The sequence below is a fragment of the Myotis daubentonii genome, chromosome 3, assembly GCF_963259705.1.
Source record: "Myotis daubentonii chromosome 3, mMyoDau2.1, whole genome shotgun sequence".
NCBI classification, from domain to species: Eukaryota; Metazoa; Chordata; class Mammalia; order Chiroptera; family Vespertilionidae; genus Myotis; species Myotis daubentonii.
In genome coordinates, this window is record NC_081842.1 from 193280444 (window position 1) to 193307165 (window position 26722).

Sequence of the window (26722 nt, forward strand, 5' to 3'; positions counted from 1 at the left end):
TCCTCTCTGAAATCAATAAATATACATTTAAAAAGTAATTTATACGAGAAGACAAGAATCGAGGTTGCGCCCTGACCGGTTTGGCTCAGTGGATAGAGTGTCAGCCTGCAGACTCAAGGGTCCTGGGTTCGATTCCGGTCAAGGGCATGTACCTTGGTTGCGGGCACATCCCCGGTGGGGGGTGTGCAGGAGGCAGCTGATCAATGTTTCTCTCTCATTGATGTTTCTAACTCTCTATCCCTCTCCCTTCCTGTCTGTAAAAAATCAATAAAATATATTAAAAAAAAAAAAAAGAATCGAGGTTGTGGGCGGCCCTCTCCCTCTGGCTCAGGGGGCTGTCCAAGAACATCTTTTTTGGGGGGTAGGGTGGGGAAGGGCTGTCTCTGGTCTGCCTGTAACAGAACCCCCAGTTTGCTATCTCTGTGACCTTGGCACCTGACCCAAATTCTCAGCGCCTCAGTGTCCTGACTGTAAAATGGGGAGAAGTGTACACGGTTGTTGTGAGAACAAACCAGTTAACAGACTTAGAGCACTTGGGACAGTGTTTGCTGTGAAGTGGAGAGTAAACGTTACTGACTCACCCAGGCGTCTGGTCTATCAAACTGCGGCTCTCGAGCCACATGCGGCTCTTCGGCCCCTTTGAGTGTGGCTCCTAAGGCTCTTCCTAAGCCTTAGGAGTACCCTAATTAAGTTAATAACAATGTACCTACCTATATAGTTTAAGTTTAAAAAATTTGGCTCTCAAAAGAAATTTCAATCGTTGTACTATTGATATTTGGCTCTGTTGACTAATGAGTTTTCCCACCACTAAAGCAACCGCCCAGGGGAAGCCAGGCGGAGGCGGGGGCGGGGCCGGGGGCGGGGGCGTGGCCGGGAGGAAGCGCTCCGCCCAACTCGCGCCGGGACCAGCCGGGAGCGGGCGCGGTCATGTGATTGAGTGAAGATGGCGTTGCCCAGCACGTTGTGGCTCCTGGCTGTCGCTCTCCTGCCGGCACCCTGCGCTGCCCTGCGGCTGGGGCACCGGGACCCGGCCGGGCCGTTGCCGCTGGTGATCTGGCATGGGATGGGTGAGTGAGCGAGGGGAGGACCCAACGGGTCTGGCGACTCTTCCCCTTTCAGCCCGGGTTCGCGTCTGCCAAGTGCAAGGGGCGGACCGCGGTCCCACAGCAGCCGCCGGCCGTGAGGATTTGGGGGCTGCCCTGCTTGGGAAGCGGCGGGGGGAGGGTCTGTCCTTGGGTGCGCGCTCGCAGGGGCTGTGCACTGCTGTGCGGAGTGTGTCATCCTCACAGCAGCGAGGATGGAGCACCTGGCACCCGCACAGCAGAGCTGGGCTGTGGCTGCAGCGACCCAGGCATCCGTCCTCTGATTCATGCACACGTTGAACAGAGAGTTGTTAGGCAGCGAGTCACATAGTTATTGAGCACCTATCGATGCGGAGGATACAGTAGAGAGTACAACAGACTCAGTTCTTTGCTCTTCTGGAGCTTACGTTCCAGTGGGAGAGACAGGCTATACAGGTAAGTGCCGAGTGCGATGGAAAAATAAAACAATAAAGCAGAGAGGGGCATGGAAACTGAAGATGGTGGCTTGCAATTTTACAGAGCAAGATCAGGAAAGGATTCACTGAGAGAGTGATATCTGAGCAAAGACTGAAGTGGACAAGGGAGGTACCCTGTGGCCATCTGGTCCAAGGAGTAGCAAATGCAAAGGCCCTGAGGCAGAGGTATGTCTGGTATGTCCCAGAAACTACATTCAGGTCAGTGTGGTGGGAACTGAGTGAACAAGGAGAAGAAAATAGGGGTTTAGGTGGGGGCTGGGAGAGGGGGGCTGCAGATGTTGTTAGGCCCACTAAGGCCACTGTAGGGACTGTGGCTGGAATGAGATGGGAAGCCCTTGGAGAGGGGAGTTGAAAGGAGTGACATGATTTGAACTTATGTTTTAAAAGGACCACTCTAGTTGAGAATAGACTGTAGGACAGTGGTTCTCAACCTTCCTAATGCCACAACCCTTTGATACAGTTCCTCATGTTGTGGTGACCCCAACCATAAAATTTTTGTTGCTACTTCATAATTGTAATTTTGCTACTGTTATGAATCGTAATGTAAATATCTGATATGCAGGATGTATTTTCATTGTTACACATAGAACATAAAGCATAGTGATTAATCACAAAAACAATATGTAATTATATATGTGTTTTCTGATGGTCTTAGGCGACCCCTGTGAAAGGGTCGTTCAACCCCCAAAGGGATCTCGACCCACAGGTTGAGAACCGCTGTTATAGGAGGTCATGGACATTTGCAGGAATACAAGTTAGGAATCTCTTGTAGTAATTTTAAAAAAAGATGACAGTGGCCCTAGCCAGTTTTGCTCAGTGGATAGAGCATTGACCTGCAGACTGAAGAGTCCTGGGTTCGATTCCGGTCAAGGGCAGGTACCTCGGTTGCAGGCTCCATCCCCAGCCCTGGTTGGGCTCGTATGGGAGGCAAAAAATCGACGTGTCTCTCTCACATCAATGTTTCTTTTTTTTTTTTAAATATATTTTATTGATTTTTTACAGAGAGGAAGGGAGAGGGATAGAGAGCCAGAAACATCGATGAGAGAAACATCGATCAGCTGCCTCCTGCACACCCCCCACTGGGGATATGCCCGCAACCAAGGCACATGCCCTTGACTGGAATCGAACCTGGGACCCTTTAGTCCTCAGGCTGACGCTCTATCCACTGAGCCAAACTAGTCAGGGCTCACATCGATGTTTCTATCTCTCTGTCTCTCTCCCTCCCTCCTACTCTCTACAAATCAAGGGGAAAATATCCTTGGGTGAGGATTAACAGAAAAACCAACCAAACAAATTCCACAAAACAAAGCTTAAAAAGAGAGAGATGACAGTGGCTTGAAACAGTATAGTGAAGTGGAGAAGTGGTCAAAGTTTGGAATATTTTGAAGATGGAACCAAAGGGATTTGCTAACAGATGAGATGTGGAATGAAAGAGATAGAAAGGAATCAAGGATGACTCCATCGGTTTTGGCCTGAACAACCAGAAGGATGAAGTTGGCATTTCCCCGAAGTGGGGATGCCTGTAGGGAGCACACTTGGGGTGGGGAGAGGATCAGAGGTCTGCTTTTGAACTTACTAAGTTTGAGATGCTTGTTAGACATCCAGGAGATGTAGAGGTATTTGGAGTGTGCAGTCTAGGAGAGAGGTGCAGGCTGGAGATTTAACTTGGGGAAGCCTTCAGCATATATTTGGTATTTAAAGCTGTGAGACTGGGTGAGATTATACAGCCTAGGGCAGTGGTTCTCAACCTGTGGGTCTCGACCCCTTTGGTGGTTGAAGGATCCTTTCACAGGGGTCGCCTAAGACCATCCTGCATATCAGATATTTACATTACGATTCATAACAGTAGCAACATTACAGTTATGAAGTAGCAATGAAAATAATTTTATGGTTGGGTCACAACATGAGGAACTGTATTTAAAGGGCCAGAAGGTTGAGAACCACTGGCCTAGGGAGTGAGTGTACACAGAAGAAAGGAGAGGTCTGAGGATTGAGCCCTGAGGCGCTCCTAACATATGGAGGTTGAGGAGATGAGAAGGAACTCGCAAAGAAGGCAGTGATGGGACAACCAGGAAGGTGGAAGCAAGTCAGGAGAGTGCAATTCCTGGGGACAGCTGAAAATGTTTCAAGAGGAAGAGATAATCAAACTATGGAATGTTTACAGATCAAGCAAGGTAAGGGCTGAGAATTGGTAACTGGATTTAGCAACATAAATATCACCAAAGACCTTGACAAAAGCAGTTCTGGAAAGAATGAGAGTCTTGTTGGAATGGGTTGAAGGGAAGTGTTCAGAGAGGAATTAGAGTCAGCAAATAAGCCAGTTCTGTCAGGGCTTTGTGCCAGGGCCAGGGTCGCTACAGGGGAGTTAAATGAGAACACAAGATGCTTTGTGTCCTTCCAGAGCACAGTCAGTCCTCCAGAGCACAGTCAGTCCTCCAGAGCACAGTCAGTCCTCCAGAGCACAGTCAGTCTTCCAGAGCACAGTCAGTCCTCCAGAGCACAGTCAGTCCTCCAGAGCACAGTCGGTCTTCCAGAGCACAGTCGGTCCTTCCTGAGCACAGTCGGTCCTCCAGAGCACAGTCGGTCCTCCAGAGCACAGTCGGTCCTCCAGAGCACAGTCGGTCCTTCCTGAGCACAGTCGGTCCTCCTGAGCACAGTCGGTCCTCCAGAGCACAGTCGGTCTTCCTAAGCACAGTCGGTCCTCCAGAGCACAGTCAGTCCTCCAGAGCACAGTCAGTCCTCCCTGAGCACAGTCAGTCCTCCAGAGCACAGTCAGTCCGTAGGGAGGCAGGTAAGAACCAACAATTGCAGTTCAGTGCGGTGCATTTTACTATGAGCAAAAGCTAAGAGGCTGTAATCCCTAGCCTTTTCCTCTTTAAAAAGTAATTCTTAAGCTTCCTCTCAGGTCGAAAACAGGATAACTAAGTTAAAATGGAAAATAATCTCATCCCACTTCTCCCACTCAGTGGTCCGTCCGTCACTTTGCTTCCCATTCTTAGTTCTGGTTCCTTAAAACGGGAAGAGAAACAGGACTGGGCCTTGGGTGAAACAAGGAAGCCCTCAGTAATGATTTTCAACCCTTTTCATCTCATGGCCCACACCAAGTAATTACTAAAATTCTGCGGCACAGCAAAAAATATGTTTGTTGCAGATCTGACAAAAAGAAAAGTGTAATTTTGATTCATTCACACCAGACGGCTATTGTTGTGTTGGCTGTTGTCATTGTTTCATTTGACGGTCTAAGGGAAGAGAGGTCAGTGCCTATGACTAAAGAGGTATTGCATGTTTTCAAAATACTTGCAGCACACCAGTGTGCCTGCCTCGGACCATCTCACTGCCCTAGAGGGTTAGATTTAAGGAAGTACTCACTCTCTAGTTCAGTGGTTCTCAACCTTCCTAATGTCGCGACCCTTTAATACAGTTCCTCATGTTGTGGTGACCCCCAATTTCATTGTTACAAATTGAACATTAATTAAAGCATAGCGATTAATCACAAAAACAGCATGTAATTATATATGTGTTTTCTGATGGTCTTAGGCAACCCCTGTGAAAGGGTCGTTTGACCCCCAAAGGGGTCGCGACCCACAGGTTGAGAACCGCTGCTCTAGTTTGTTACAAGTTGAGGGTCAGCACTTACGTGAATCTGAGAGTGAGCGCCTCCTTAAATTTTGTGTGATAAGGGAGGGGAATACGCACCTCTGCTTATTTTTCAGTTGTAAATTTGGTGTCCCAGTTACATTGTGTGGGCTTTTGAAGTTTATTACTTGATAAACATGAGCTAAGCAAAAATGCTCGTTCTTAAATTGAGGAGAAGCTCATGTAGCATACAATTAACCATAATAAAGTAGACAATTCAGTGGTATTTAGTGTATTAAAGTGTCGTGCAACCACTACTTCTCTCTAGTTAAAACATTTTTATTATCCCCAAAAATGCCTGTACCCATTAAATAATCATTCTTCATTCCCCTTCTCCCAAACTCACTGAAATTTCTGATCTGTTTTCTGTCTGTATGGATTTACCTATTTTGAATATATCCGTTAAAAGGAACAGTACAATATGTGACCTTTTGTATCTGGCTTATTTCACTTATAATAATGTTTTCAGGTTCATCCACATTGTCAGTGTGTGTGTGTGTGTGTGTGTGTGTGTGTGTGTGTGTGACAATTACTTTATCTATTCATCCATTGGTGGGCATTTGGGTCATTTTCACCTTTTGACAGTTATAAATAATGCTGCTGTAAACATTCATGTACACGTTCTTGTATGGACACATGTTTTCATTTCTCTTGGGTCTGTATCTAGAAGTTATATATCTAGGTCATACGATAACTGTAACTGTATGCTTAACTTTTTGAGGAACTACCAGCCTGTTTTCACAGTGGCTGTATCATGTTACATTTCCACCAGCAATGTACAAAGGTTCCTATTTCTCCATATCCTGCCAATACTTGGTATTTTTCATTTTTTAAAATTATTTTATGAAAGCCATCCTTCCATAAAGGTACGAAGTAGTATCCCCTTGTAGTTTTGATTTGCATTTCCATAATGAGCAATGATGCTGACCATCTTTTCATGTGCTTGTTGGCCATTTGTATATCATCTTTGGAGATATGTGTGTTGAAATCCTTTTTTTTTCTCATTTTTAATTATGTTATCTTCTTTTGAGTTATAAGAGTTCTTTGTATATCCTGGATATTAAGCCCTTATCAGATATATGTTTTGCAGATATTTTCTCACATGCTGTTTGTTGTATTTTCACATTCTTGATAATGCCCTTTGAAGCACAAAAGTTTTTTAAAAAATCGTATGATTCATAAGTTCCCATCATTGTCTTTGTTTAGGAGACAGCTGTTGTAATCCCCTAAGCATGGGTTTTATCAAAAAAATGGTTGAGAAGAAAATACCTGGAATTTACGTCTTATCTCTAGAGATTGGGAAGACACTGATAGAGGTAAGGCTCTTCACAGCTCTGTTCCTTGGAAGTTTGCTGACTAGTTTCATAGAACGTACTGCCCAAATGCTTTGCCTTATGTTTTTGCAGCATATCAAGCAATGGCAAGTTAACTCTTGAGTGGCGTATGTGAGGATACCAACCTAAACTAAACAAGTTCACCTCTTAGAAGACGCCATTGTTGATTTTCAGCCTCATCTTTTCACTTCTCTGTGGTTCCTCTTTTAGGATGTGGAGAATAGCTTCTTCTTGAATGTCAATTCCCAAGTAACATCAGTGTGTGAGATTCTTGCGAAGGATCCTAAATTGCAGCAAGGCTACAATGCTATGGGATTCTCTCAGGGAGGCCAATTTCTGTAAGTTCCCTTCTGTTATACCAATTACATGGAATCGATTTCTTTTTTCTGATTCAGATAGATTGACTCCTCTAATTATTTTTGGATCTTCACCTATGAAAGGGAAGCTATGCTACCTCCTCCCCCAAACTATAGAGAAAGCTTATTGATAAAGTCACAGAAGTAGAAGTGAGCTGTAGAAGAAATGGACTCAGGAAACAACTGACAGGCAAAAGAAGGCCCCTTGGAGCTTAGGGGAAAGAGAGGCAAGGAAAATGCCCTGGGGAGGGAGGCGGGGAGAGGCTTGGGCGTGCCCCATGGACAGAGCCAGCCCCGGGAACTATTCTAAAATGTCCCCATGTCAGAAGCTCTATGTGCAATTTAATTTATTTTCTATGAAAGAATAAACACTTGTATTTGGTCATATCAGAGGAAAATCCTGAAACTCTGTGGCCTTGGAGAACCACAGAGAATTAAGTGTCTGAATCTGAGGAATTGATTGTTGGTGATACATTTCCATCTGACAGTCAGAGGTGATAATCCTTTTTTTCCCCCTCAGGAGGGCAGTGGCTCAGAGATGTCCCTCACCTCCCATGATCAATCTGATCTCAATTGGGGGACAACATCAAGGTAACTTTGGCTCTGTGCCTCTTTTTTTCTGTTTTAACCCACATGACCATTTGATTAAAAAAAAAAAAAAATTCTAGCAGCTCTATTTATACAAGAAGTCAGCCAACCATCCTTGCAAAATTCTGTTTGTTCCGGCCCCCAGCTTCTAACAAACTAACCAGCATTCTTGAAGAAATAGGAAGATACTTAGGGTTCCATAGGCCTGGAACACAAATGAATCATATGTGTCATCTACTTCTCTCCAATTTAATTGACATGATTTCCTGGAGGTGAGATGGTTGCAGCCACGTAGCTGGTGCTGGTTGAGGAATTAGGAAAGTCTAACAACCTTTCCTGTTTTCTGGCATTGGTGATGTTCTAGGCTTAGGTAAAGAATGATGTGTAAGCTTTTTTTGTCTGTAAAAGTAACAGTAGCTATTAAATCCTTGGAAAACAACAGGTTTTCTATGTAGACAGAATTACAGACTCTTGGGGAAGGATGTGTCTTTGGAATAGAACTTTATCTCTGTTCTGATGGGTATAGCTGTTAGGTGGTATAGCGAAGGGGTGGAAGGAGTCTCCTTATAATCAGGACACTGGATTCACCCAATTAACTATTACTGATGGGCAAGTAATTTGGTCTCTTAGGTCTCTTTCCCAGGTGAGGGAAACCAAAGTAAGGCTCTGCTCTTCTTGTGGGAATTTTTCAGAGGATGAAGTGAAATAATAGGTAGGAAATACTTTCTAAAAGTGCGAATATTATTCAAGTGCAAATTGGTAAAAACAGCTTTATCATTTTATTCATTCAAATATTTATTGAAAACCTAGAAGTAAGGCAAGGTCCCTTCCTTTATGAAACTTCTATTTCTGGGGGTAGTGGGGGAGATAGACATGAAACAAATAAAATAAATACAGATAGCGGTAACTACGATAAAGAGAAAAATAAAAGGGTTAATACTTGAGAGATTAATACTTGTGGTTGTATTGGTTAAAGGTGTAGGCTCTGGAGCCAAAAGTGCTGTGTTCATCTGGCTGTAGCACTTATTATCTAACCTTGAACCTCTCTGTTTTAAAGTTTCAAATTCGTAATATGGGGCTGGAAATGATTTCTATTCCACAGGGTGGTTGTGAGGATTAAATGAATTATTGTCAATATGTGCTCAGAACTATGTCCGGTACCCCCGAAAAACGTTATTGAGGATAATGGAGATGAAAGTATAACTGGGAGAGGGGAAGTAATGGAGTTGGAAACTACTTGAGTTAGGGTAGGTAGATATGACTTCTCTAAGCTAAGACCTGCGAGATGCAAATGAGTCCAGCCATTGAAGCAGCAAGAGAAGTACAGGTATGCCTTGTATTATTGCACTTCGCTTTATTGAACTTTGCAAATACTATATTTTCATCACTATCTGGGGAAGACCCTCCACCAGCAAAAAGATTATAAGTCGCTGAAGTTTCAGGTGGTTATTAGCATTTTTTAGCAATAAAGTATTTTTTTTAATATATATTTTATTGATTTTTCACAGAGAGGAAGGGAGAGAGATAGAGAGTTAGAAACATCAATGAGAGAGAAACATCGATCAGCTGCCTCCTGCACATCTCCCACTGGGGATGTGCCCGCAACCCAGGTACATGCCCTTGACCGGAATCGAACCTGGGACCTCTCAGTCCACAGGCCGACGCTCTATCCACTGAGCCAAACCGGTTTTGGCAATAAAGTATTTTTTAAATTAAGGTATGTACATTATATTTTTAGACCTAAAGGCTGTTGCACACTTAATAGACTACAATATAGTGTAAACATAACTTTTACATGCACTGGGAAACCAAAGACTTTGAATGACTCATTGCAATATTCGCTTTATTGTAGCGATCTGGAATTGAACCTGCAGTATCTCTGATGTATGCCTGTATATCCTCCAGGGAGGACCAGGTGTAAAGGTTTTTAGGCAGGAAAGAGTGTGGGGGGACCAAGAGGAAGCTAGTGATAGTGTTAATCCTCAAGACATTATTGAAGAATATTTGAGTGAAATCAGGGTCAAGCTCTGCTTTTTTTGTTTGTTTCTCACAGTGCCTTGGACATAGTAGGTATTCAATACGTAATTATTAAAGGAATGGGCATTTGTCTTCTACTACTGTAGGTGTTTTTGGACTCCCTCGGTGCCCAGGAGAGAGCTCTCACATCTGTGACTTGATCAGAAAAACACTGAATGCTGGGGCTTATAATAAAGCTGTTCAAGAACGGTATGTATGGTTAGCTGAAAAGGACATAGAACCAGCACTTCATGAAAATATCATGCTGACTTTCATGCTAACAGTGATTCCAGGAATAGTTGCTAGTGATATTCAAGTGTGATTTTTTTTTTCATAAATACCTCTCTACTATCTATTTTTTTGTAAACCTAAAACTGCTTTAATAATAATTTTAAAAAGAAACAGAGGACATTTTTCTATATAAGAAGAATGTAATTACAACAGAATAAATGTTCATCTTAAACAAACAAAAAGCCTTTAGAAAGTACCAGGCCCAAGCAATTACTATTAATATTGGAGGGCAGATTCTTTATATTGTCAGCAGCGCGTGGTTAGTCTCCTACATCAGCGTCCCCAATACTCAATGTGTTTGGGTATTGTTTTTCTCTTTGTGTGTGTGTGTGTGTGTTTGAGTATCTGAGTATTTAAAAGCATACAGAATCACTTTTGGGAAATGTTCTTGTTCAGTTGTTTCTAAATTAAAATATACATTAGAACCCCTGGGAAATTCATTAAAAATGGGTTCTACGGTTCCATTGTTAGAAATTCAGATTCAATACACCGCAGTGGTTGGCAAACTGCGGCTTGCGAGCCACATGCAGCTCTTTGGCGCCTTGAGTCTGGCTCTTCCACAAAATACCACGTGTGGGTGTGCACGTACAGTGCGATTGAAACTTCATGGCCCATGCACAGAAGTCGGTATTTTGTAGAAGAGCCACACTCAAGGGGCCAAATAGCCGTGTGCGGCTTGCGAGCCAGTTTGCCGACCACTGACCTAGAGTATTGTAGGTGATAACTGGGATTAATTAGTTTGGCGATGGTATCTATCCTATGGGTTTTCCAAGTGGATCATTCTTGTCTAATAACTCTTCAATACAACACTTCCTTGAAGCCATTTTCCAAAGTATAGCCTTGTGAGTGACTCACAGAGAAGCAACCGGAAGCTAGCTCTTTTCCTTTTCTTTCAGTGGCTATATGCATAGCTACAAAGCTATCTTGGGTCAACAGTGCCACCTGATGGTCAGTGAAGGAAACTAAGATACGTGATATTTCCATCTTCCCTCAAGCAGTTCTAACCACTGCTAAGCTTTACCCTCGTACATGGTTTGACTAGCCCAGGGGTGGGCAAACTTTTTGACTCGAGGGCCACAATGGGTTCTTAAACTGGACCGGAGGGCCGGAACAAAAGCATGGATGGAGTGTTTGTGTGAACTAATATAAATTCAAAGTAAACATCATTACATAAAAGGGTACGGTCTTTTTTTTTTTTTTTTAGTTTTATTCATTTCAAACGGGCCGGATCTGGCCCGCGGGCCGTAGTTTGCCCACGGCTGGACTAGCCATAGCTTGGTTATTAATGTCCTACATATTCTTTGTTCTCATGGATATATACATAGCCTGTTTACACTTTGTTCTTAATTTACTCTTTATTCTTCTCATTCTAACTCAGATGGTTAAGAAAAGCACGTCCTTTTCTTTATATTTCTTTTGTGAACCAAACACAACCATTGGCAATCAGAATTATTAGATTCAATTCCTGGTCAAGGCACATGCTCGGTTTGCACTCGATCCCCAGAAGGGGGCAGAGTGAGCAGGAGGCAGCCGATTGATGCACTCTCATATTGATGCTTCTCTCTCTCTTCCTCTCCCCTTCTCTCTCTAAAAACCAATAAACCATTCTTTAAAAAAAAAGAAAGAAAGGAAGAAATGGAGCCACCCAGAGCTAAGGCAGTCTCTCTCCAGCTGTTGTCAGTGCTGCTCCCTCTGTTTCAGTGCTTCTTTTTTCTCTCCATGCAGACCAGCCCCTGTGCCATGGTAAACCTGGCACAGCTCCTTTAGGAGATTATCTCAGCCTGAGGCTGGAATCTCTCTGCTCCAATTCAAATGATTAGGGAAGGGACCATGCCCCAGCTCAGGTCAGGTTCCCACTTGTTCTCATTAGCTGTGACCAGAGAAGTGTGGGACCACATGGTACCAACTATACCCGCTCCTGTAACTGGTAGGTGGGGGCAGGAAGGGCGCAGTTCCCACACGAGAGAGGATGGTTTTGATTTAGGCAGCGACCTCGGAACATGTCTTCTACACTGTTCAGATCATTTAACCATAGCAAAGCAAATTTGATATCCTAATACCCTGCATACGCAGTGAGGACGTGGCTTTTGTTTTTGTTTTTTGACCCTCACCCGGGGAGATGTTTATTGATTTTAGAGAATGAGAAAGGGGGAGAGAGAAAGAGAAACAGCTATGTGAAAGAGACACATTGATTGGTTGCCTCCAGTACACTCCCCGACGGAATCAAATCCACAACCTTTTGGTGTATGGACAACTGCTCCAACCCAGCCACTGGCCAAGGCGGTGAGGAAGTGCATGGTGGGGACAATGAGTAATGGTGAGTGTAACAGCTCTCCCTCACCTTCTGACTGAAATCTGCCCTGTGGTTCCCCCTCTGAGATACTAGCAGCCCTTCCTGACTTCTCCTTCCTCCTTTTTCCCCTGCCATCCCCCACCCTTGGCCTCTTGTCTTCTGTGCCAGCTCTGCTCTCCCAGCTGGCCCTCTCCTTGGTCCCTGGCTCCCAGCCTGCATGCCCCTTGCTTTGCAGCGCCTGCGCTCCCACCCCCATGGCTCAAAGAGTGCTTGTTTTCAGTTGTCCCACTTTGCCCACATCTTTGCCCTCAACTTGCCACACCCTTTCCTGGAAATACTGAGGCAACCACTCAAGCTGCCTCAGATACTTTTCAGTTGTTCATAAAAGTAGAGCGTGCCCTGGCCCGTTTGGCTTAGTGGGTATAGCATCAGCCTGAAGCATGAAGGGTTGTGGGTTTGATTTTGGTCAAGGGCATTTACCTTAGTTGCAGGATCAATCCCCTGTGCCAGTTGGGGCACATGTGGGAGGCAACCAATTGATGTGTCTCTCTCACATTGATGTTTCTCTCTGTGAGTCTCTCCTCCTCCCTTCCACTCTCTCTAATAAAATCAATAGAAAAAATATCCTTGGGTGAGGATTAGCTAAATAAATAAATAATAAATAAATAAATAAAAGTACAGAGAGCCCTGGCTGGTGTGGCTTAGTTGGTTGAATGTCATCCAAAAGGTCGCTGGTTCAATTTTCGGTCAGGGCACGTACCCAGGTTTTGGTCCTATCCTAGGTAAGGGTGCCTACGAGAGGCAACCGATCGATCTTTCTTTCTCATATTGATGCTTCTCTCTCCCCCTCGGAGCCCTTCTTCTCTCTCCAAAAAAAAAAAAAAAAAAAAAAAATCCACGAAACATGCTAAAAAAAAGTACAGAGTGTACCTAAAGCTTCTGTGTACCTAAAATTAGTATTTTGTCATATTTGCCTCAGATATTTTTAAGAACAAATATTTCAGATACAATTGAATTTTTTACATATCTCTCCCAGATCCCATTCTTTGCCCTCCCTCCATAGTGATAACCACTGTCCAATCAGAATATAGCCTATTAAAAGTTTGTATCATATACATACATATCCATAAACAGTCAACAAATAGTGTTATATTGTATATTTAAAACTTTATGTAATGATACCTTATTGTGCATTTTATTCTACAAATGATTTTTGTACTCAGTATTACATTTTTGAGATCTAAACATGTTATTACATATACATAAAGCTGATTTGTCTTATTTGCTGCATGACATTGTATGACTTCACAGTTTATTGATTCCATATTGTACTCATTTCTAGTTCTCATTATAACAAACAACTTTCAGAGAACATCATTGTATTGAAAAGCCCAGTCTTCCCCTCCTGTGTTCTGTTCTATTACATACTAACACTTCGACCTTGAGCGAGCTGCTTAATCACTCCGAGTATGGTTGCCTCATTTGTAAACATGAGTATAATAATAGTACTTGCTCTATGGAATTCTTGTAAGGATTGAATAGTTTAATATATATAAAGTGCTTACAATAGGCCTGGTATATAGTAAGTGCTATGTGCTACTATTATACTCTCTAAGCCACAGTGGCTAGCCTCCGAGGGTAGAGGCTTATCTCACCAAGGGTGGCCTGTGGTTGGGAAGTTCTGGCTTGGGAGCTGTTCTTCCCTGCCTCTTTGTGTGCTGCACTGGAGAGTGTAGACCAGCCGTGGGCAAACTTCGGCCCGTTTGAAATGAATAAAACTAAAAAAAAAAAAAAAAAAAAAGGACCGTACCCTTTTATGTAGTGATGTTTACTTTGAATTTATATTAGTTCACACAAACACTCCGTCCATGCTTTTGTTCCGGCCCTCCGGTCCAGTTTAAGAACCCATTGTGGCCCTCGAGTCAAAAGTTTGCCCACCCCTGGTGTAGATGCAGAAGATTTAGGCTCATGTCTTACCCTTTCTAGTGCTGGCTGGGTGGCTTTGGGAGAGCTACTTAAGCTCTCCGAATCTGGCCCTTCAGTGGTAAAAAGGAGGTAAATAGTACAAACCCATTTTTCTTCTCTGTCCACCTCCTGAAGAGCTGCCCTCTCCTTCACCTCTCCATCTTCTGCAGCACTTCCAGCTTAGCTCATCCTCACATCCTTCCCCTGGGCTCACTTGTAAACATGAGTATAATAATAGTACTTACTCTATAGAATTCTTGTAAGGATTGAATAGTGTGCACAGGCTTCTTACAAAACAAAATGTCCTTTTCTTCCTGTTGCCCCTTAGCTATTTCCTTTCACACAAAAAGGTGACCAATCTGTGATTACTGCCTTTATTCTTTCTTTTATCCTTAGCCATTGGGCCTCCCCCCTGCCATTCTGAGTCACCAGAACTGGGCCTGGCAAGATCTAGGGCCTTTGTATTCTTTACCTACATTTTCTGAAGGAACTTGAGTGTCCACTTGTGTGAAAAGTGTGTGGGCTCAGTGCTCAACATTTCTCAGCATTTGACACTTGACCACCTATTCTTGAAGCTTTGTCTTCCCTTGTTCTAACTATCCTCCTGTCACATCTCTAAACCCTAACCCTCCTTTACTGCCAGGCCTACTTTGCTCATAACTTGTCTAGCATCCCCACATCCTTCTGTTTCATTCGGCAAACCCTTCCCACTGAGCATCTGCCAGATGGTCACTGCTGAGGAGCTTACAGTCTTGTAGGGGAGAGGCGGGACCAATACTCTCACACAGTAAGTGATAACAATGCCAAAACAAAACAAGACCACCACTAATACCAGTATTTTATAAATGTTCAGAATTCGTCACCTTTTGAAAATTGGATAAAGTAAACATTTAAAAGCTTTCAAATACATTTTAAGCAGATTATATGTGTCACGCTGACTGCTGACAGTCTGACTGCTGCCTCCTTGAACCTCAGCCCCGTCTCCTGGACGTCAGAAGCTGCCATCATCTCTGATGTAGATGGTCCAGTGGGCTTTAGTGCCACGCTGCTCTGCGGAGTGGTGCTTCCAGGATCACTACCTCTGGGCAGCTCTTTCACTCTGGCTGGCTCCTTTTGTAGAATTTTTTTTTTAAAATATATTTTATTGATTTTTCACAGAGAAGAAAGGAGAGAGAAAGAGAGTTAGAAACATCGATCAGCTGCCTCCTGCACATCTCCTACTGGGGATGTGCCTGCAACCCAGGTACATGCCCTTGACCGGAATCGAACCGGGGACCCCTCAGTCCGCAGGCCGACGCTCTATCCACCGAGCCAAACCGGTTTTGGCCTTTTGTAGAAATTTTGATTTCTTTTCCTGCTAAACTGGGATAGAAAGTCCTACTCATGTTCTAATTCCTCCCTTTCCCCAGAGGACATCTCTCATTAGGTCCATGCTCAGCCTTTTTCTCCAGCTGGAATATTGCTGTGTAGATGCAGGTGCTAAGTGGAAACTAACTTCTGGGAGATCTTATGGTAGAGATGTTAGTTTTGGTAGGGGAGGGCTGGGAGGGAATGGAAGGGGAAGTGGAGAGAGACTGAGAGAAAGTAAAAAAGTGTGAAGAGAACTGATCTGTGTCTGAAATAATATTATAACCACCAAATACCTGCCTTTTGTCCTTAAAAATTGCATGACATATCAGAGTCCTGAAAACTAGTATCACTCAATCTTATATAATACTAGAGGCCTGGTGCATGAAATTCATGCCGGGGCGGGGGGGGGGGCGGGTGGGAACCTCAGCCCAGCTTGCACCCTCTCCAATCCAGGACCCCTCGGGGGATGTCCGACTGCCGTTTAGGTCCAATCCCCAGGTTAGGCCTAAACCTGCCGTCGGACATCCCTCTCACAATCCTGGACCGCTGGCTCCTAACTGCTCACCTGCCTGCCTGGTCACCCCTAACTGCCCCCCTGCCAGCCTGATCACCCCTAACTGCCTCTGCCTGCCAGCCTGATTGCCCCCAACTGCCACCCCCCCCGCCCCCCGCCAGCCTGGTCGCCCCACATAGCCTGCTGCTCAGTCATTTGGTTGCCCCTCACTAACCCCCCTGCCGGCCTGGTCGCCCCACGCAGTCTGTTTGGTCGTCCGTTCAGTTGTGATGATCACTTAGGCTTTTATATAGATAGAAAAGCCTAATATGCTAAGTGTCCGGTCGTCCAGTTGGCTGTTCAACCAATCAAAGCATAATATGCTAATGATATGCTAAGGCCTTGCAACTGCTCGCTATGACGTGCACTGACCACCAGGGGACAGACGCTCCGACCAATAGGTTAGCTTGCTGTTGGGGTCTGGCTGATCGGGACTGAGCAATACGGGCCGGACATGCTCTGGAGCCCTCCTGCAATCCCTCCCTGGCTGGCCAACCTCCCGCATCGTGTACCAGTGGGGTCCCTTGGCCTGGCCTGTGCCCTCTTGCAATCCCAGACCCCTTGGGGGATGTCACAGAGCCAGTTTCAGCTAGATGATGGAACCACCAGTTATTATGACACACACTGACCACGGGGGCGGGGGGGGGGGGGCAGATACTCAATGCAGAAGCTGCCCCCTGGTGGTCAGTGTGCTCCTACAGGGGGAGCACCGCTTAGCCAGAAGCCAGGCTGATGGCTGGCAAGTGCAGCAGCAGTGGCGGGAGCCTCTCTTGCCTCTGTGGCAGGGCTAAGGATGTCCAACTGCCATCAGTTGAATATCCCCCGAGGGCTCCCAGACAGCAAGAGGGCACAGGCCGAGCTGAGGGACACCCCCCCCTCCACACACCCAGTGCACGAATTTTATGTACTGGGCCTCTAGTAGTATGATAAATGCTTTGTGATTGAAAGATCAGACCTCCATCCCAGTATCAGCACGATGAGATAGAGAAGAGATAAATGGGTGAAGAGGAGGCAGAAGTTGTGGTATTTGAGCTGAGTCTTACAGGATGAGTAGAAAGCAAAGGAGAGTGAAAGATTTGGGGTTGTGGGAGGGGACAGCATGTGTCTTCATGACTTGGAAGCATAATTAAGTGTGATAAAGCTCAGTGGTACAGGGGAACCTTATTGATAGGTCCTTTTCCTAAGTTTTGGGATTTTTTTTTTTTTCTTAATCATCTTGATGATGTTTTTCTACTGATTTTTAGAGAGAGGAAAGGAGGGGGAGAGACAGAGAAACACTGAAGTGAAACACATCGATTGGTTGCCTCCTGCACATGCCCCGACCAGGGCCGGGGATTAACCTATAATTGAGGTTCGTGTCCTTGACTGGAATTGAACCTGGAACCCTTCAGTCCGAGGGCCGATGCTCTATCGACTGAGCCAAACAGGCCAGGCTAAGATGTTCTTTACTGTATTAAATAGCACATCCTTGCCTCAGGTGTCTAGGTGATGAACTTTGGTAGGTGGAAGTCTTGTCTTCCCTATTAGAGGGCAAGGCCTGGGACTTGAGGACTCCGGTCTCTGACCCTTTGAAGTCTCCTGGTGACCTATGCAGAGGGGCATGCTGACACGCAGCTTGGTCACCTTGATTTCTTTTTCCCCCTGCAGGCTGGTGCAAGCAGAATACTGGCACGACCCCATAAAGGAGGACATGTACCGCAACCACAGCATCTTCTTGGCGGACATTAATCAGGAGAGAGTAAGCACCCACGCCAGGCTGCTGTTATGTATTCATTTTTCTATCTGGGACATTTATAAAAAGATCAGCAGTGACTGTTTACCCGAAGTATCCCAGACAACCCCGGAAACAGAAGTTCTGTTTTTAGGAAGGGAGCCAGTGATTCTGAGATTCAGTTCCTTTTAGGGAGGCTGAAATCCATTTGGCTCTCTTCCCTTATGTCCTTTCCCTTTCCTAGTGTTGAAGCATGGTCAGCTCAGTGGGTTGCTGGCTGGCTTACATGGAACTTCACAGCTGCTGGTTTACTGAGGGAAGTCTTCCTGGTGGGTCCCTTTTGGGTCAAATTTTCACAGAAAATAGATTTACTTAGAAGAGAAACTGCAAAGGGGACTGTGTGTCCCAAATATAAGCATGGTTTGGGAGATTCTGGTAAATTAGATGGCTTAATTTATAGTTTATCTAGAGGTTTTTAAAAAATTTCATATTATTTTAAATGTCTTTATTGATTTTAGACAGAGAGGAAGGAAAAGAGAGAGGAAAAAAAACATTGGTTGGTTGCCTCCTGTACCCACCCCGACCCTGGGGACCAAGTCCCCGCAGCTTAGGCTTGTGCCCTGACTGGGAATCAAACCAGTGACGTTTCAGTGCATAGGATGATGCTCAACCAACTGAGCCAGACCAGCCAAGGCTGGAGTTTTTTTTAAAACAATTTTTTTTGAAAGAGGGAAAAACAGTCGTATAGCAGAACCACTCAGAACTTGCAGCTTCTTATTTTGCCTTGGCTTTCTCTGGCTAGATGTCTTTAACCTATATGCTGAATACCTGTGGAGTGCTGTGACAGATTAATGATGGCACCCTGGTTGCTGGGGGCATGCCAGTCAGATAGGATGTTAAGAAAAAGGCTGTACAAGGTATATTCTGGGCAGGAAACTGAAAAGCAGCCTGAAAGGCTTTAATCCCCCGGCTGGAACCTGATGATGACTCTGAGATACCGCTGGCCTTTCCCCCCAGGGTGTCAATGAGTCCTACAAGAAAAACCTTATGGCCCTGAAGAAGTTTGTGATGGTGAAATTCCTCAATGATTCCATTGTGGACCCTGTGGATTCTGAGGTGAGACTGCTTGGGCAGGCCACAAGACAGGAGACCTTGAGTAAATGACTTTTGGGGAAAAACCTTAGTCCGTCCACCAACCTTTGTGTAGGGCAGGGGTCCTTCACCTGAGGTCTATAAATGCGACACCACCCAGAGTATGCAAACTGGTAACGTTGAATTCTCTGAGGGACTATAATTTTGATTAGATTTTCTAAGAGACCTGTGACCCCTAGTTGAGAATCACCAACTCGAAGTCTGTAAGTCCCTAAGGTTGACATTGAAGGTCTGCCTTGACCTGGCTTCAGCCTGTTTCTCCAACCTAATCTCTCTACACTATCCACTTTAGATTCTCTGATCACATTGTACTACTTGAAATGCCCCAAACTTGGCCTATGCTTTTTCTCTTGCATGCCTTTATCCAAGCTTTTCAGTCTCTTAGGATGCCCTTCCCTGGGCTTCTCCACCTGACAAGCTCCTATTTCCCTTTCAAGGCCAATCTCAGATCACTTTATCCATTGAGGATGCTCTCCTATTTCAAGTAGATACAGCACTCATCACATCAGACTACCAGGAACTAGCAAACCATGGCCTGCAGGCCACATCCAGCCTGCCACTTGCTTTCGTATGGCCCATGAACTAAGAATAGTTTCTACATTTTTAAGTGGTTGAAAAAGTAAAAAATATTTGATGAAGTGAAAATTATATGAAATTCAGATTTCAGTGTCCATAATTAAAATTCCATTGGAACACAGCCATACTCGAGTTTTTAAAAATATTGTCTGTGGCTGCTTTTGCATTACAATGGCAGCATTGAATCGTTGCAACCATGTGGCTCTTAAAGCCAAAAATATTTTGTATGTGACCTTTATAGAAAAGTATGCTAAACAATTAGTTGTTTCTGTGCCTCATTATACTAGAGATTTTTAAAAAACAGTGACTGTATGTATTCATCTTTGAGTGTCTGGTTCAGCACAAGGATTTTCAGAGGGTAGTTGCTCAATAATTATCGGAAGCAGAAATTTTGGGAAATTGGAAAGCTCTTTGGAAAAGATAACTCATCTCTCAAGATCTACCCTTAAAAAAGAGATGACTCAAGACATATTCTATTTTTCCATCTTACTACACCTTCATGATGTCGTTTGTTGGTTCGGCTTAGCTACCAGCCAGTTTTAAGTTAGTTTGGCAGTATATATGCCATGTATGTGATCTGCGTATTTCTTCCTCCTTTCCTGCAGTGGTTTGGATTTTACAGAAGTGGACAAGACAAGGAAACCATTCCTTTACAGAAGACCACTCTGTACACACAGGTAACTGGGTGGGGAGAGGTGCTGTCCTTTTCAGCTCCCGGCTCCTGAAGCTGCCGGGTTCTTGGGTGATAGACCCTGTCTTGTACACCCCAAAGCGGTAAGTGGTCGTGAGGCGTCTGACCCGTCTCGGTGAGGCCGAGTAGGCTGCTGACTGTTGCGCTAGTCTATTAGGTGCTGGTCTATAGAATCTACATCCTGAACGTTTAAGGACCTGTACCTCATGGTTTTCAAGCATGTCCAAGGGACACATCCTTTCTAGCTCTTCCTTTCTGGTAAAAAGGTTAGAACTGGCTTCTTTTGCTGAGATGTAGACTGGATCAAATCCAACAAGCCCCCTAGGCATAATGAAAACAGGAGACAGGCATTACTTTAAAACATTAATAGTTGTGGAAGTGTTTTTAAATTAGGCACTGACAAGGGGAGCTCCTCCTGCAGGTTATGGGACTAGAGTTGTGAATTCCTTTTTGCAGTAGATGGTTTCTCAAGCAGAGGTTGCAGCATTTCACCACTTCCAGCTCCACACTAAAGACTGTATCAGAGATACACTCCCCAAAATGCACAGGAGTTATGTCTGAACCAATTGTCTTCTACTCTAGTTTCTTTACATTTCAGAAGCCTCGTCTCCTCTCTTGGCTTTTCTCTTACATTTGATGCCCCTCATGGGTAAGAGGGAAGCTAGGGTCTGTTAAGTTTTGGAAATTACAACTTAAGGGCCTCCTTATTGTGAAACTCAAACTGATGGTAACCACAGAAGCAACATTCTGACACTGTCATAACTGCTCATTTTCGCATCATATTTGTTCTGTGGCACATGGGCAATGTTTTCAACTGCAAGATATGAAAGTGTCCCAGATTTGTTACCTAGGGGTTGGATGTTTTAAGTTATTGAGCTAATGTTCTCCTGTCTTTGGTTCAGTTCCACTTAACTGACATTTTGAGGCAGTTTTGTCCTCCAAAAGGTTTGGAAACTTTAGAAAGCAAAATATAAAACTATAGAATAATCTCAACTGCATATAATTTTAATGCTTAGGGGAAAAAATAGGAGGTATCCTTTTTGGCATTTTTGACAATACACCTAAATTGTAATACTTAGGCAAAAGATTGCATTTTGAGAATATATCTCAGCTAACATTTTATTTTTTACTTATTTCAAAGAAGGGAGCGGGGTAGATAAAAACATCAATGATGAGAGAGAATAACTGCTCAGCTGCCTCCTGCACACCCCCTACTGGGGATCGAGCCTGCAACCCAGGCATGTGCCCTTGACTGGAATCGAACCCGGGACCCTTTAGTCCCCAGGCCAACACTCGATGTCCACTGAGCCAAACCGGCCAGGGCTCAGCTCACCTTTTCTTTTATTCCAAAACTTTTCAGTAAGCCCTTTGATTAATTATGGCATTTCTCTCTGCAGGACCGCTTGGGGCTGAGAGAAATGGACAATGCAGGACAACTAGTATTCCTGGCTGTAGAAGGGGACCATCTCCAACTGTCTGAAGAATGGTTTTATGCCCACATCATACCCTTCCTTGAGTGAAACCTTTGCAACTTGCGCCAGAGCTCAGGGAGCCCCCAGCACTTCCAAACGAGTGAAGACTGTTCCCTTCATGCCCAAGCCGGAGCACAGGTCCAGCTTGCAACTAACCCTTTTCTCTAGTCGTCATCTAACATGACCTACTTAGAAAGATCTAAGATCCAAATCTTATCCTTTGCCTCATCCTATCAGCATATGGTGTTGAATGCAAGTTTAATTAGTTAATAACCACAGAGATTATTTTACAACCATTTGATGTAGTCAAGCTGTCTCAAGAAATAGTCTGCTGCAAGTCAGTGCCAGACTGTGCCCAGGCCCAGAAGAGACTGAACAAACTAAAAGTGACATAGATTCTGAGGGCAAACATCTTCTCGCATAAATCTAGCCACATTTCAAGCCAGAAGGCCAATACTCCCTGAGGTGGTCACAGACATGCTTTCTCAGTTTTGCTGGTGGGGATTTAACCAGTGCTTACAAGAGTATTGCTTGAATGTTGCTATATAATCTAAGGCTACCCTCCTCTCCTTGAGTATGTTTTCTTCTGTAGTGTCTTTAGCAATTAGAAAAATTCTACTAGCCCACCATCTAGCTTCAGTAGCACTCTTGGTCTCCTCCGATTGTGATACATTAGTTGCTGCAATAAAAGGAGGGAAGTAACACCCGATTGGATTGTTTAAGGGAGGAAGTATGGGTATTGCTTAACTTAGAAAGGGAGGTGAAGAAAAATGTAGAAATGGAAATGAAAACTGAGGAGGTGGCTGGTTCTTTCCATTCCATCCTTAATATGTCATCTCTTAATATGACTAGTGGTCTGGATTAAGTCACTCTGTTACTGGTATTAACAGAGAATGGGAGGAAAACATGGAGATCAGGCTAATTTCCATTATAAAAAATCATATTTACTGGTACACTCCAAACTTGTTTAAGATGTGTTCTGTGAAAAAAAAAAAAAAAAAAGATTGTTTCCTCAAAACGCTTGGGGAATATTGCACATCCCTTTTCTCCTTGGAGATCAACCCAAATTAAGGACTCTGAGAATTCCTGTTATGTTACAGAAAACTAACCTTATTCTACCATTCCTCACACTATTTGAGCAGTTTGAACATGTTAGCCCCAACTTCCCTGCCCGTGAAAACCTATCAAAACTGTTCTGGAAGACTTGTGCAGAATGTCAGTTTGGGGAAATGATTAGCTACACGAAAAAAGTATCTTGTTAGTGCTGTAAAGTTTACTCTTTGTGATTTTTCCTACTCTTAAGCCTTATTTTCCAACTAAAAGATGAGGCTTACAGGTAAGAAGCGGGGGGATGTGAAAAGAATTGTATGAAGTTGTCTATGCCGAAACCAGTTTGGCTCAGTGGATAGAGCGTCAGCCTGTGGACTGAAAGGTCCCAGGTTCGATTCCGGTCAAGGGCATGTACCTTGGTTGCGGGCACATCCCCAGTAGGAGATGTGCAGGAGGCAGCTGATCGATGTTTCTCTCTCGTCGATGTTTCTAACTCTCTCTCTCTCTCCCTTCCTCTCTGTAAAAAATCAATAAAATATATTTAAAAAAACAAAAGAAGAATTGTATGAGGTTATCTAAAGAGTAGCTTCTTAAACTTCGTGTCATGTTTTCAATATTCTTACAACTCTGTACAATAAATATCACAGGTAAATACTAAGCAAGTTTGGTATTAATTTTATTCTATTTTCTGTATAACTTTAAGTAGATAAAGGTTTATTTCTACAGGCCTCAGGAAATGGGTAGAAGTCACAGGACAATATCTCTTCCCACCAAAAAAAAAAGTTGCATATTTTGGTATGTGTTTGTCCTAGAGGGAAAAACTGAAATTTATATTAGCAATGCTGTGCAAGATTCTTACATAAAACCGAAAACCAGCCTACAGTGGAGATTGTAGTCCTTTGTTCAGGTGCCTGGACAGAAGCCAAAAGCTGTTGAGCATGACAGGGCAATGGAGACAGTGAAGATGGATGACAGGCACCTAGCATGGGAGGAAGGAATGCCAGATTCCTTAGAATGGTGCGTTGTTCCCCCCCCCCCCCCCCTTTTATGTCATCTCTAAGAAGGTGCTGGGCAGGGATCCCAGAGAAAGAAAGGGTCCAAGACTCTAAATTGGCCTGGGTGCAGGCACTGCCACAGCAGCTGGTACAGGAGAACCTATTGTCTCAGGTTCAGGTGGAGCCAGGATGGAATGCAGAATAAAAGGAATACTTAGAGGAAACAATTTTGCTTGGAATGCTAGATGGCCAAGCTTCAGCCTTTGGTCCAATGCAACACTTGCCTCACTTGTCAACAGTGAAAAATTAGTCTGTTAGAAGACCCAGCTGGAATCACACCAGCTTCTGCTACCTCATGCTCATTGTTAGGAAAAGATTAATTTGTGTGAACTTTCTGAGTTGTTAATTCCTGGGGACTGCTTTGTTCTTCCCAAAAGACTATTGGTGGAATAATCCCCAAAGGCTGAAAGCTGAAACACACCAGTCCTGGTCTGCAGTTCCGTAAGAGCAGACTGGTGGTGCAGTTGAGCTGACAGGAAAAGGCTGCCCCTTCCTGCAGAAGATAACTGACCTGCTATCCCACCCCAAATCTCAGCCTGAGGTATATTTCAGTGAAGGCAGGTAGCTGTGCTTCTCAAAGCAGAGAAGCAGTTTAAGAGCAGAAAGGTAGAGGGAATCTACAAAAGAACCGTCTTGATACAGATTTATCCCATGGTGTGAGGGAGAGGGCAAAGAACCCAGTGGCACTTCGCTTATCCGGCAATTTCTGTCACTGTGGTGACCAACTTCTTCCCATTCCATAGGGTCTTGAACTGCTCGGGGATGGGGAACTCATTCTGCAAATAAAGAAACAGGTTTAAATATGAGCAAAAAAATAAGTTGGGATTCAGTCTTATACTTTTCTTCCTTTGCTTATTTCCACTAAGCTCTGAGAGCAGGCAAAATGTAGTGAGAGAAACCAAACCCTCCCTTAAAAGGCTATGTCACTGGCACTGCCACCCACATCTTTTACTAATGCCTCCCCTACCACTGACACAGTGGAGGAGCACTGCAGTGTAGGAATGAGAACAAAGGCTCCAAAGCCAGCAGGTATAGGTTTGAATCTGTTCTGTACAGTTCACTGACAGTGATGCTGAACCGACTGTTAAGCCTATGAAGCATAGATGAGATGATGTATGGCTTCATGGCACCAACTCAACAGAGTGCTGTGCCACATTCTCTTTCCTTTTTACTACCTGAGCGGCTGCCCAACCTAAGGAAGGCCGTTACTACCCTCTGGAGCGCTACCTCGTGTGACCACGTCACACTTCTCTGTGCTTCAAGTGTGCGTCGCCGAGTTTGACCCACTCAGGGCAGAATGCCCCTCAACTCACTCTGTCTAATGTAAGAAGTCTTCAGTCCCTTCTGATCTTAATACTAAAAAGATCAAGAAACTTACAAAGTCTCCGCCTTCTGTAGGAATGAGGACATTCATCTCAGAAGATTTGGCACTGACGATCTCACAATCCAAGGAGTTCTTGCTCAGATAAACGTGGCAGCCATCGGTTTTGTTGATGGAAATGGTTGGCACTTTACCCATTACCTGCAGAGAACACCACGAACGCTGAGGCCCAGCAGTTGGGGAGAAGAACAGATTTACAGGAAAAGCTTCCACTGTTTCACGTGACTTAACAACTGCATGAAAAGCTGCAGGTGCACAACAGATACTGGATACCGGGGCAGGCTGGGATGGGTGCTGGAAAGAGCTCACTCTAAGAGCCAACTCCGCTTCTGCCACGTCCAAAGCAGCTCAGCTTACAGACTTTGTAGAATCAGATTCCCACCACAGCAACATCTGTGGGTCGGCTCTGTGTCTCTCTCAATTAATTCCTCAGGGACCAAAGGAAAAAGCCAAAATATCAAGTTACCTGAACTTTGACATCTCTACTATTGATTATCTCCACAATGCCCACTACGTCATCAAACACCAGACCGAGTTTCTTACAGTTATCTAGAAGAAAGGGAGCAGGTCAACGGTATAACTTTAAAGGAAAGTAATATATTTAAGAATCTTAGGAACAGGGTAGGTATGGTTCCGCCCTCTCAGGCTCTAAAACAGAGCTTGCTTAGGACAACAAGGACTCACCTACTGTAATGGAGTTAATTTTGCCCTTGATGTGCAATGTCGTGTTGACACACTTGTATATGTAAGCCACCTGTTTCAGCTCTGTGTCATCAATCACCAGGTTAGAAACGTTCTCCTGATTTTCCTGTTAAAGAGATACCCCTTTCAGCAATCTCATCGCTAAGCACACACCATCCCAAAAACAGACTATCACAAACTTTCCTTCTTGCAATTTAAGTCAGAACCCTGCATTTATTTGGCTGTGCTCCATTAAAACCCCGTCCACTCCTTGTTACCCGAGTCCCGGAATTATTAACTCACCACTCTCCATTTCTTGCCTTCCAGTTCAAGTAGAGCCGGCTCCTTCTTTGTGGCTGGTTTAGGGGATGGGTTAACTCCTGGTTTAGGTGCAGAGAATGGTTTGGGGCCACTTCGTACTGGACCACTCTGGGCCTTCAGGGCAGGGTTCTTGTGAGTCTTCATGTCGTCCGGTACATGTTTTAGGGCTGAAAGAACAACAAGCGGTCTTGTTTCTGTCCTTCATATCAGGGCTTTGGGCTGAGGCAATAACTAACTCAGACTGATTCTTAACAAAAAATTAAAGCCAAAACTAAAGCCTTTGAGATGTTCTCTCAAAAGCAATTTTAGAGAAGCACCTTGATAATTTCTCTTCTACCCTAAGGTTAACTTATATAGTTCCACTCAAAAAGATAAAACATGGGATATGTGTATGTATGGAGGGATTGAACCCGCAAACTGGGTGTGTGCCCTGACTAGGAATCGAACCATGACCTCCTGGTTCATAGGTTGACGCTCAACCACTGAGCCACGCTGGCTGGGCTATTTTAATTTTTTTTAATTTTAGGGAAAAGATTCCATAATTACCCTCAACAGGCTAACACACTCCTTACTCCTGAACATGGCCAATCTACATAACCAATATTGAATGGCCTTTTTAGCTCCACCACTCCTGGTGGTAGTCGTTTAAATACTAGATTTTTCGTAAACTCTGCTTGGTTCACTGCAGAAAG

General features: G+C 44.2%; 2 protein-coding genes across 6 annotated transcripts in view; one reads left to right on the plus strand and one right to left on the minus strand.

The window, feature by feature from the left end:
* The first annotated feature begins 908 nt into the window (after window positions 1–908).
* PPT1 (palmitoyl-protein thioesterase 1) lies at window positions 909–23250 on the plus strand. Of its 3 annotated transcripts, XM_059690041.1 has the most exons (11): window positions 909–1067; window positions 6401–6510; window positions 6739–6866; window positions 7405–7475; window positions 9596–9698; window positions 17588–17678; window positions 18669–18767; window positions 19985–20056; window positions 21468–21601; window positions 21633–22917; window positions 23163–23250. In XM_059690041.1, the coding sequence occupies exons 1-9, from the start codon at window positions 944–946 to the stop codon at window positions 21588–21590; spliced, it is 921 nt and encodes a 306-aa protein (XP_059546024.1). In that variant the 5' UTR covers window positions 909–943; the 3' UTR covers window positions 21591–21601; window positions 21633–22917; window positions 23163–23250. The 3 variants fall into 3 exon arrangements, with proteins under 3 accessions (XP_059546024.1, XP_059546022.1, XP_059546023.1); XM_059690039.1 differs by having other exon boundaries at window positions 21468–22917; XM_059690040.1 differs by having other exon boundaries at window positions 21468–22914.
* A 375-nt stretch (window positions 23251–23625) lies between these two features.
* Window positions 23626–26722, minus strand: part of CAP1 (cyclase associated actin cytoskeleton regulatory protein 1) — a 29123-nt gene continuing 26026 nt past the window's right edge. For all 3 annotated transcript variants that reach the window (XM_059690037.1, XM_059690038.1, XM_059690036.1), the window contains 5 exons: window positions 26013–26197; window positions 25713–25836; window positions 25495–25577; window positions 25026–25169; window positions 23626–24423 (listed from right to left, as the gene is read on the minus strand). In XM_059690037.1, the coding sequence (XP_059546020.1) occupies window positions 24340–24423; window positions 25026–25169; window positions 25495–25577; window positions 25713–25836; window positions 26013–26197 (620 nt within the window). In that variant the 3' untranslated portion in view covers window positions 23626–24339. The remainder of the gene's footprint in view (window positions 24424–25025; window positions 25170–25494; window positions 25578–25712; window positions 25837–26012; window positions 26198–26722) is intronic.

Bases quoted from the DNA above. Each gene is read 5' to 3' on its own strand.
- PPT1 (XM_059690039.1), top strand. From the start codon at position 944: ATGGCGTTGCCCAGCACGTTGTGGCTCCTGGCTGTCGCTCTCCTGCCG. The intron at 6,511-6,738 runs GTAAGGCTCTTC...TTCCTCTTTTAG, and splicing joins TTGGGAAGACACTGATAGAG to GATGTGGAGAATAGCTTCTT. The intron at 9,699-17,587 runs GTATGTATGGTT...TTCCCCCTGCAG, and splicing joins AATAAAGCTGTTCAAGAACG to GCTGGTGCAAGCAGAATACT.